Raw genomic sequence first — 12,115 nt, forward strand, 5'->3', positions numbered from 1 at the left:
AGAGTTAGTAGAACTTGAAGGAGGTGCCTGAGCATGTGACAACAATGAAACTCTTACATACAGCCCTAACCAGTTTGGCTCAGTGGATAGAGCGTCAGCCTGTGGACTGAAGGGTCCCAGGTTCGATTCCGGTCAAGGGCATGTACCTTGGTTGCAGGCACATTCCCAGTAGGGGGGTGTGCAGGAGGCAGCTGATCGATGTTTCTAACTCTCTATTCCTCTCTGTAAAAAATCAATAAAATATATATATTTTTAAAAAAAGAAACTCTTACATACAAATGCCATAGTTACATTTATTTCCCCACAATTTTGATTCACATTATTTTTTCCTAATACATGTAGTTGCTACAGTTTTCTCTCTCTCTTTTTTATTTTTAAAGTTCTTTGAATTTTAAACCTCTGAAAACTGAACAGGAATACTATAGGCTGCTATTGTTCACTTAGCCCCAAACTAAAAATTTACATTCCCTCTGAAGCAATTTCATTACTTTTAAAGTTTCCTCCTGAGAACCAATTGTATTAATTGAGTCCTTGAACTCTGATTTGGATGAGAAATGTTGATAAAGATACTTCACTCAATCTAACATGTCTTATTCTTGTATTTGCCTTTAAAGGGTGACAAATAACCATCTGGTCAATTTACCTGTTTCTTTCATTGAACCTCTTTTGCATTTAACAATGGTCCCTGTGTGCTGGTCTAATCTATGCTCTCACATTTAATGCAGGCATGTGCAAGTAGGTCAGGAATGGTGGAGCAGACCATTTGCTCTCAGAATTAATATGTGTTGAGGTAAAATGCCAGATTTCTAACCTAAGACACCTAAGTTGTCATAAAATAAGAGTGGGTCATCAAGTGTCATGGTCACACTTTCTAGAGGTCATCCTGTGCATTAGTCAGGGATCTCCAGAGAAACAGAGCCAACAGGATGTCAGATGCAAAGGGAGAGATTTATATTAAGGATTGGGCTCATGTGATTATGGAGTCTGGCAAGTCAAAAATATCCAACCCAGGTTAGCAGGCTGGAAATTCCAGCAAGCATCAATGCTGCAGTCTTGAGTCCAAAGACATTCTGGAAGAGAAATCCCTTCCTTTTTTGGGTATCTTGTTTTTTTTCTCTTGAGACCTAAAAGATAAGGCCCATGCACATTGTGTTGGTAAGCTGCTTTACATGAAGTCTACTGATTTATATGTTAATCACATCCAAAATCCACCTTGACAGCAGCATTTTGACAAGTGTTTTACTAAACAACTGGGTACCATATATAGCCTAGCAAGTTGACATAAAATTAACCATCATAATCCATACTTTGTCAGCTTGGCATCCATACTTATAAACCATATTTAAGGTCTGATAAAGACAATAACAAAGTCATCTGCCTAACCTGGTATAATTATACTATGTATAACTCAGAAGGTATTAACCCTATCCCCAGAAGAGGATGCAAAGTCCTTGGGTGATATTCACCCTTCTACTTTATGTTCTGTAACTTCAATGCTATGTTGTAGAGTTAACAATACTTAAATACTATAATGCAAAGTCAATATATATTACTAGAGGCCCAGTGCACGAAATTCATGCACGGGGGTAGGTCCCCTCAGCCCGGCCCACACCTTCTCGCAATCCAGGACCTTTCAGGGGATGTCCGACTGCTGGTTTAGGCCTGATCCCACAGATAAGGTCTAAACCAGCAGTTGGACATCCCTCTCACAATCCAGGACCTCTGGCTCCTAATCGTTCGACTGCCTGCCTGATCTCCCCTAACCGCTCTGCCTGCCTGATTGCCCCTAACTGCTCGCCTGGCTGCCTGATTTCACCCCTAAAACTCAAGCCTCTTCTTTTTTTATTTTTAATATTTATATTTCTTCTTTATTTTTTATGTTAAAAGTCAGGCTTCTTGAGAACATGAGACATTTAACATTATTCCATATTCCTTACAGAGAGCTAAGCATGGTAAACACAGCAAATACTTAATACTTAGGGGCTTCTATACAAACACTTTCCAACCAGGAATGTTTAATAGGCAGTCTCCAAAAACTTGAACTGGAAAACCTAAAAGAATGCTCAGATTTCAGGCATCAGGTGCTATTAGGAGGATTTCTATCACAATTAAACTCTAATTCTTAGCTCTCAACAGTCTGGACAAACTGCCCTTCACTGTCTCCAAAGTTTCTTATTCGTCACTATCCCATTCTCCTTTTTTTTTTTTTTTAGTTCAATGTTTTATATCCACATCAGTATCAATGTACCATACAAAAACCCACCTGCCAGCCTAGCTGGGCATGCAGGAGCGGGGTCCATAGAAAACCGGGGTTCTTGTCTCAAAAGAGGAGAAAATGGGTTTACAGTCAAGGAAACAAAATCAGAACCCAACATGATCAAGGAGAAGCCTTGAAACTGCATCGCGCGGAGGTGCTGTGGGCAGCGGTGCATCTCGGCTGGCCCAGCAGTACCTGCAGCAGCCTCGGCTCCTGGGAAGCCCGGGGTCAGATAGGGCCCAGCTCCTGAAGTTATTTTTAATGATTTTGCTTTTGGGGGAGGAGAGCTTCTGGGCAGCAGCTCCATGTGGGGGTAACCGGTGCGGGTTTCACTTCAGGGTTTGGACTGAAAGTTGGGTCTGTGGGGCGGGACCCGCCGGGCCCCAAATGTCACAGCTGAGGTTCTTGGGAAGTGGCCCAGCGAACTTCCTTCCTGCCTTCTTCCTGCCCTGACCCTAGGTCTATGGCTTAAAAATCAGGGCACCAGGCTAGGGCTGAGCACCCCAGGGGCCTTTGTAAACATGGCAGGTACAGGCAGGGGGAGCTTAGGGGAACTGTAGGAACTGGTGGGGGCAGCCAGAGCCAGGGGAGGGCAGTGCCCATGGGGAAAGGGGGCATGGTGTGGAGGAGGTAGAGAGGTACATAGAGAAAGATTCACAAAGAAGAGAGACAGACAGAAAGATGGAGTCCTGCTCTATATGTGTTGGGGGTGGGGGGAGGAAGCAGGGCCCAGGGCTCACACGGGATGTGCCAGTGTGACAGTAAGTGCATCGTTGTGTTGCACGAGGGAGGTGGGCTGGTAATGCAGCACCAGCTCCTTCAGAGACCCGTACAGGTAGTAGAGGTCCGCAAAATCCAAGCCAGTGGCCATGTGATAGATAACACAATGCTTGGTATCGCCGTCCACCACCACAGAGCAGGCATAGCAGCCCCGCTGGCTGCTCCCACAGATGAGGACGGTACCATCCCGCTTGCCGTTCAGCATTTCCTCAGCCTGCATGCGGTGATCTTGCCCACATACCAGGCTTGCTCCTCATGGTGGGGTGGCCATCCTCATCCTCCATCAGTGCATACTGGTCTCCGTCTCCTTTTTGATTCCCAACCACTGGTTGGTTTTCTTCTGCCGGCGCCTTTCTGGGTGAGCCATACCAGGCACTGGTCTCGGATCTTGCGCAGCTGTATGAGGTCTGGCTTCAGGCTGTTCATGCACTTATCGATCTCCAGGTTGTCCCAGGCCTGTGTCCGCAGCTCCTGTTCCAGTTTCCCACGGCTCTCATGGGTCTCGGCGATGGGAGACTTGAGCTGTTCTGAGTTCAGCAGGATCCTCTGCATCTCTTTTCCATTGCCCTCACGCCGGAAGCATCCAGATACTCCTTGCTGCACTTCCCTTGAGTCTGGCCCTGCTCTTCGAAGATCTTGATGTTTTCATTGAAGGCTTTGATGGCGGTGCACTTCATCTGCAGTTCCTGGGAGGTGTGTGTGTACTCCACGTAGAACTGGTCGTACTCGCGGCTCTTGTCCTCCGCTTCAAACCAAGGTAACAAAGGAAACCTTTAATTCTGCTCTTCCTCGCCGCAAGGGAACAGCAAACCTCAATAGAAATAATTTCCTGCCAGAAGTCACATCCAAATACTGTGATACTGAGGACTACAGGGTTGACTATGTACATGCGCAATAACAGGCTCATGTTCAGGCGCCCAGGCATCCTCCACAATCCCACAATCCTCTGGTCGCATACTTCCGGTTTTTCTAGCTCCTCCTTAAGTGGTGTTTCCTTCAGTCGTGTTGCAGGTCCAGGGCCTCTAGTTGGAGAGGATTTTTCTGTTCTTTGACGTTGATAGCTGTTTACTATTTGGAATCAGTGACGTTTCGGGAGTACTGCCGCTGCCATGAACATGTCGGTCCCAAGCGCACTCATGAAACAACAGCCCATTCAGTCCATGGCTGGTGCCCTCCGGTTCACAATGAGAAAGGTACTGTGCTGAGCCGTTTTCCCGTCGGATCTTCCTCTTCCTTCCCCAGCACACTCCAAACCTACTCCGGGCGACCACCCCAACCCCGCAGACCCTTAAGACCTTCCCCTCTATTTCTTCACTTTCCTTCATCAAACTCACACCCTATCCCGTTGCCTAGGGGCGCCCCTAACCACTCCCTGGGGGGCGGGGCCAGCCTGGGCAAGGGGCCGTGGTGTTCTGGTCTCTGGTTGTTCTGGTCATTAAGGTAGCTGGCTATATATATATATATATATATATATATATATATATATATATATAATTATACAGTAGGAGGATAAGAGAGGGAAGAAAACATATACTATAAATATTTCTCTCTTTTCCGTGTACAGTGAGGCTAGAGAGCAGTCCAGTTCCTGAGTAGGGGCAGCTGGGGATTGAGAAAATGAAAGAGACAGACACAGAGATAAAAGGTAAAAGCTGGAGCTGAGTGAGACAGCTATCCTCTGATGGAGAGACAGAGACCCAGAGCTGATACAGCACTCTTATTATAACAAGATTAACATGTATACAAATGTTCTTGTTTTGGCAACACTTGCTGCACCTTCCACAGCCCATTAGCTACATAGGAAGGAATTAGGGAGGGCTACAAGGTCAGGCTTAACAATGCCAGGAGAGTTCTGTTCTCCAGGCCAGGACTTGTTTGTGGCCTTGCCACAGGTCAGCCCCAGGCTTGACCCTAGAGCCGCTCCCTACAATATACATACATATAAATATTTTTATAAAAATGAAGAAATACGTGTAACATTTCAGTCTTCATTTCTGCAACTGCTCATATGGTCAAAACTGGTATTTATAATCCCTTTTTCCAATGCCCATCCCATATTCTCTTTGTCCTCAGGAAGTTCCACAGCTTATTATGGTTCTTTGCCTGGTGGTGTGACCCAATTCTTCATTCCTTAAGGGTACAGGATTTTAATAGTCTTCAAAGGACCATTCACCAATTCCGTTGAGTCAGATGGCTTCAGGATGGTGAATATGCTAAGACCAGTGAATTCCATGAGTATGGACTCATTTATGTACTTCATTTGCTATGAAGTGAGTTCCTTAAGCATAAATAGTGCTTTATGGAATACCATGACTAACAAAACATTTTGTAAGTCTGTAGTTTTGGCAGAAGCTTTGTGTGCAGGGAAGGTAAAACTACATCCAGGGTAAGTGCAATTACGCATTCTGTAAGATGAATCTTAGCTAAAAACTCCACTGATTACATGGCATCCATAAGCACCTATTCTGACTGGAGAACTACAGTGACTTTTGGATGTCTGGAATTAGTGTCCGTTCAGAATCAGTCAAACACCAATCTAGATGTTACTGCTCAACCCTGCCTGGCTGCTGGCATCTGACTATACTGCACCCATGTGCGAGTGTACGTGCGGGCCGAATCCGGCCCGTTTGGCTGTTCTATCCAGTCCGCGGAGCGGAAAGAGCAGAGGGTTCTCTTGCTCTCCCCTCCGCTCCTTTACTTTGAATTTATATTAGTTCACACAAACACTCCATCCATGCTTTTGTTCCGGCCCTCCGGTCCAGTTTAAGAACCCATTGTGGCCCTCGAGTCAAAAAGTTTGCCCACCCCTGCTCTAGACCCACACAGAGGACTATCTTTGAATAAATGGGGCACATGGGAGCATATATTCACTCACAAACGTATAAAAATTTATATACACATGACCAACCAATATTTTTTCAAGGAATAAGCAAATTTGCTAAGACCTATTGGGTATACCAGTTAATAATGCAGATTTTTTTCAATAGATAGAGTTACATGTATGTTGATATATATGCGATTTGATATGTATGCTATTTTGTTGTATTGACAGCAAGCTTCAAAACTACATATGTCAAATTTGCTGAAGGTGTTAACATCATAGATATTTTTATGCTTAAAAATGTCGAATTTCGTGCCAAAAAAAGAGCATTTTCAGGAAGTTTTAATTCATTATTTTGAAGAAAAAGTTATCATATACTTTGGGAAGTTTATGGTGAACATACTCCATCTCAAGATACTTGTGAATGCTGATTTTGATGTGAAAGACAAAGAACGTCCAGGCCAACAAAAAAAGTTTGAAGACCAACAATTACAAGCATTATTGGATGAAGATGCGTGTCAAACTCAAAAACAACTTGCAGAAAGATTAAACGTTGCTCAGCCAACAATTTCCAATGGTTTACAAGCAATGGGAAAGATTTTAAAGGAAGGAAAATGGGTGCCACATCAACTGAACGAAAGACAAATGGAAACCCGAAAAGTCATCAGTAAAATGTTGCTTCAATGGCACAAAAGAAAGTCTTTTTTGCATTGAATTGTGACTGGCGATGAAGTGGATTTATATTGAGAATCCCAAATGCACAAAATCATGGGTTGATCCAGGTCAACCATCAACATCAACTGCAAGGCCACATCGCTTCAGAAAGAAGACAATGCTCTGTGTTTGGTGGGATCAGAAAGGTGTGGTGTATTAATGAGCTTCTAAAACGAGGTGAAACCACTAATACTGATCACTACTGACAAGAAATAATCAATCTGAACCCAGCTTTGATCATAAAACAACCAGAATATGCCAGAAGACACGGCAAAGTAATTTGGCTTCATGATGACGCACCATCACACACTTTAAAACCACTTAAAGACACGTTAAAAGATTCCCACCCGCCATATTCACCAGACCTTGCTCCTTCAGATTACCATTTGTTTCGATCGATGGCACACGCACTTTCTGATCAGCACTTCAAAACATATAAAGAAGTGGAAAATCGGGTCTCTGAATGGTTTGCTTCAAAACAAGAAAAGTTTTATTAGGATGGTATCCACAAATTATCTGAAAGATAGGGGAAATGGGTAGCTAGCGATGGACATTATTTTGAATAAAACACTTTTGATGTTTCTCTTTAAATTATTGTGTTTTCTTTGATTACAAAATCCACATTATTAACCTGTACACCTAGTATAAGAGTGTCTCTACTCAAAGAGATTCAAGCAAGAAAAGATGCCATTGAAAATATAACACATTTGATAAATATTCATTGAGGTGCTATTAAATATATAGCACTACCCTAGGTCCCATGGAAACCATATAAAAAATATAGTCTCAGTTCTCCAATATGGGACTTAAGTCTAAACCCAGCTATGATAATCTAGTGGGAATAAACTCATTGAAACAGCAGTCTCAGGTGACCTTGATTAGGGAACTTCATATTTCTCAGGAAATTATGTCAAGCACTGAGAATGTCACTAAAGGGTTTAATACTGGCCTTTACTTTGAAAAGCACTCCCCAGATCTTCTATTGACAAGGAACCCCAAGTGTAGGGACAGTTTTAGTTTGGACCAATTACCTGCTAATGTGGGAGATCAGCAATTACTACATTACCTTCTTCTGGGAGACGGAACCTATGAGACAAGACCCTAGATAGCAAAGTAATTGACTCCTTCCGTGGCTTTTCATTCAGGAATTTTACATAAAATTTCAGTTCTCTGAATAGTCTCTCCAGGCTCATGGTCCTTCTTTAAATATATCCAACAGAGCAGTCAGATATCACTTACTAAGCCCTGTCTTTTAGAATACAACTGAGAAGGTTGGTTCGGTATACTTCTCTTTCTTCTCATGCCAAAGGTAAGAGAAAGTTTTTCTACTTCCTTACAACATACTAGGCACTTGCTGATGCTGGGCTAGAAAAGCAAGTAATGTGCTTTACAAGTGGAGACTCCAGGATTTCAGAACCAGCTCAGCCCATGACTTACAGTGTTTCTATTAATTCACTTGGAAGGTCTAGTCTTCTGATTAAAAAGGTAATAATCCCCATTTTCAAACAATGAGCATAGTACTGATTTGAATATTTTTTAAAAAGGTAATAATCCCAGTCTAAGAAATATTGAGGGAATGATTAAAATAAATTATGATAATGTTTAAGGATAAATGGAAACTCTTTTTGCATAAGATATCTTATTTATCCTCTGCTATGAAGCAGATATTATTAATATCATACCCTTAATAGAGTCAAAGAAAGTAGGGAAGAATTAACATTTATGCAACTTAATAGGTTTCATACATCAAACCAAGTGTTCTAAATACATTAGCTCATTTAATCTCATCACAACTACATTAAGTAAGTATTATTGTTTAAATCTTTCAAACACACGGGAACAGAAATTAATTTGAGATGATCTGCTCAGGCAACAAAGCTATTAGTAATAAATTGAGATGCTTCCTCAGGTCTGTTATTGCTGAATCCACTAATTCCCTTTTTTTTACAAAATGCTAACTAGAGAATTGGACAAGCTGCTCCAGCCCAGACTCTCTTATTTCCAGAATAAACAAGGATGATGTTTCTCATAACATTCTTGCCAACTGGGGCTGGTCTGTCTGTAGAGGTAAGAAGGAAGATGAGGATATATTGTGGGATGTGACTTGGAAGCACAAGATGGGCTTGGAATCAGCCTGGGGAAGATTCCTGGATATGACTCCGAAGAGCTGTCTGGTCCTGCCTCTGTTCTATTCAACATATTTACTAATGACTTAGAATAACAAGTTGATTTTATGCTGATATAAGTGTCACTCTCTCAGAATCATAAAAAGCACTATTTTTCTATCCAGAATATGGACCCCATTACTCTATCTCTCTTCTCATAGTTAATTTCCATTTTTCAGATCTAAACTTAACATCACTTCTTGGAAGCTTTTTCAGGATCCTTTAGTCACAAACTATGTCAGAGTCCCATGTTGTACAACCTTACAACACACTATTTTTTTTGTTACAGCACTTATTCACAGCTTTAATTATACATATAATTAAATTATATATGTTATGTTAATGAGTGATGGGATTTTTTTCACAGTGCAGCCCAAGGATTGGATGCTAAGTTGTTTTCTATAAGGCCTCTTAATAATCTTAAAAGTAAAAAAGAAAAAAATGGAAAAAGTGTAAATTACATATTTTACAACATATTTATCCATATGTGTCTATAATTTGTAGATTAGGTTTGGTGATATAGGGGGAAATATAAATAAGAGAGGATGGGTGCCTTTGCACTTACAAATAATAATCTTGGCTATATGTTATTAGGTTGCTGTTACTGTGGGCTAGGCATTGTGGTAGATACTTTATATTATAATCTCATTAACCCTCATAACAGCCCTCAGAACTAAGCATAATTATTGTCCCCATTTTTCAAGCCACATCATTTAATTTCAACACTGATTTCACACTGATACACTGCCCCTCCTCTGAATGTTGTAATATAATATTAAATGTGCTCAGTGACATTAGAAATAATTCAAAATATTATTGAAATTCAGAAGAGGAAAAAAGAATGGATTAAATGGATTCTACTTGTTAAATGTTGGAAAAACAACAGAGACCCAGCCGTTCATGCCTACAGTACTCTCAATATTAAGAACAGTGACTAATCACATTTCTCCCTATGCTTGTGACAGCAAGGTGGGGTTTTGTGAATGATTTTTACTGGAAGTCATAATTCTGGATTATGACTTTTCTTCAAAGCTCATAAAAATAATAAATATTAAAAGTGGGAAAGTTGAAACAAGGTCACATGATGCCTATTTTCTACCTTCTTTAATATGAGTTGGTCATTGAAAAGAAGTAGAATAGATGCCCTGTGAGAGTTATATCTCTTCATTAGAAGGTTTTCAAGGAAGCTGAATCATTTTTTCTGGATTTCAATTTAGCTCCTTAGTAGAAAAGAAAAATAAATGAAAATTGTCTTGGTCTTTCCTATTCATCCCCTAATTCACAGAAGGGATTCTTAGATCTGCAATAGCTTGATCTAAGATGAGAAATAGCACATATTTCTCATCTTGCCACAAGCCAGGATGAGTCCTATAATAACACTGTGTTTCCTTCAAGTCCCACACTTCTTCTGTTAGGAAGGAAGGGAGGGAAGGAGGGAGGGAGGGAGGGAGGGAGGGAGGGAGGGAGGGAGGGAGGGAGGGAGGGAAGAAAGGAAGGAAAGAAGGAGGGAAGGAAGGAAGGAAGAAAGGAAGGAAGGAAGGAAGGAAGGAAGGAAGGAAGGAAGGAAGGAAGGAAGGAAAGAGAAAACTTCCCACCCTCACCTTAATGACTCCTGCTGTCAAGAATTTCTTGACACTGTCTTGTGGAATTACTGAAAGTACTTAATTTTTATTTTACTTGTACTGAAAATGGCTTTGAATTCCACAAACTTCCTCTGCCTCTTTTTCCTCAAAAAAAAATTTCTACATAATTTAGCCCAACTTTTGGCAGTTAGAAATTAAGTTGTAGATATTTATGTTGTGAAGAGTATTGGTAAAAGGGAAGTTAAAAAATTAATCCTGTGGGGGGAGGGGAGGAATGGAAGGGGGTAATGGAGGAGGGAAATCTGTAATACTTTCAATAATAAAGATAAATTTTTAAAAATCCTGATTCTTCTAGTTTGCAACTCCAACTCTGATGAGATTAGATCATGGCTCATGGTGTGAACTAATATATTGTCAGTTTGATTATTTCTTCTGTTCTTGTAACTCATGACAGACAAAACCTGTTAGCTCAATGACCTGGGGAAATCGCTCAGTGTTGATGGAGTTTGTGTTCCTGGCTTATCCCTCTCACGCTGAGCTGGGTGCCTTGTCCTTCCTTGGAGTCAGCCTGGTATATACATTGATCATCAGTGGGAATGTCCTCATTGTGGTGGCCATCCAGACAGAAGTCCGCCTACACACACCCATGTACTATTTCCTGGGCAGCCTCTCAGGAGTAGAAATATGCTACACTGCAGTGGTGGTGCCTCACATTCTGGCCAATATCCTACAGTCAGAGAAAACCATCACCCTCCTGAGCTGCGCCACTCAGATGGTTTTCTTCATCGGACTTGGCAGTACCGATTGCTTCCTCTTGGCTGTGATGGCCTATGATCGTTATGTTGCTATCTGCCACCCCTTGCGGTACCCTCTCATCATGACTTTAACTCTTTGTGTTCGCTTGGTTGTTGCTTCCGTGGTCATTGGCTTGGTCCTGTCCTTACAACTGGTGGCTTTCATCTTCTCTCTGCCGTTCTGCCAGACTCGCGGTATCGAGCATTTCTTCTGTGATGTGCCACCAGTGATGCGCCTTGTTTGTGCCAGTAGCCACATCCATGAGCAGTCAGTGCTGGTGGCAGCCACACTAGCCATTGCCGTGCCTTTCCTCCTCATCGCCACCTCCTACAGCTTCATCGTGGCTGCTGTGCTCAAGATCCATTCAGCAGCTGGCCGCCACCGGGCCTTCTCCACCTGCTCCTCTCACCTCACTGTGGTCCTGCTGCAGTATGGCTGTTGTGCCTTCATGTACCTCCGCCCCAGCTCCAGCTACTCCCCCAAGCAGGATCAGTTCATCTCACTGGTGTACACATTAGGAACCCCACTACTCAATCCACTTATCTATACTCTGAGGAATAGTGAGATGAAGGGAGCCATAGGGAGAGTTCTTACCAGGAGTTGTCTCAGATAAACTAGGGGAGAGTACAACCTATCAGGCAAAGGTTTGGTTCCAACCCACCCAAATCCCCATGCAACTAAGATTTCTCTCAGTTGATGTTAAAACTGACCTTTAAAAATAGTATAAATTGTCTGGATACTGTTTAGCTATGGGTACCAGAGACCTTTAAAATGTTTCTACTTTTTAGTAGACTCAGTAATTTTCTTCTAGAAAAAAAATTAACAAATGAGCATAACATAATAGATAGCGACAAATATAAGACTGCATCTCAGGTATCAACTGGAAGCAGATATGTCATTCAGTACATTTTAATTTTAAAAATGTAATAAAGAGATTATATGCCGAAGTATGAGAGTAGGAACTAATAAGAGGTGGCAGCACTCTTACCTACTAGCAATA

At 41.8% G+C, this 12,115-nt stretch overlaps 1 protein-coding gene across 1 annotated transcript; it reads left to right on the plus strand.

Annotated features, from left to right (window-relative positions):
* Positions 1-10,792: 10,792 nt before the first annotated feature.
* OR10W1 (olfactory receptor family 10 subfamily W member 1) lies at positions 10,793-11,728 on the plus strand (the record flags this gene model as incomplete). Its single annotated transcript, XM_080640684.1, has 1 exon — positions 10,793-11,728. The coding sequence occupies one exon, from the start codon at positions 10,793-10,795 to the stop codon at positions 11,726-11,728; it is 936 nt and encodes a 311-aa protein (XP_080496810.1).
* Positions 11,729-12,115: the final 387 nt, after the last annotated feature.

This window comes from Plecotus auritus, assembly GCF_963455305.1.
Source record: "Plecotus auritus genome assembly, chromosome: 9".
Lineage (NCBI taxonomy): Eukaryota > Metazoa > Chordata > Mammalia > Chiroptera > Vespertilionidae > Plecotus > Plecotus auritus.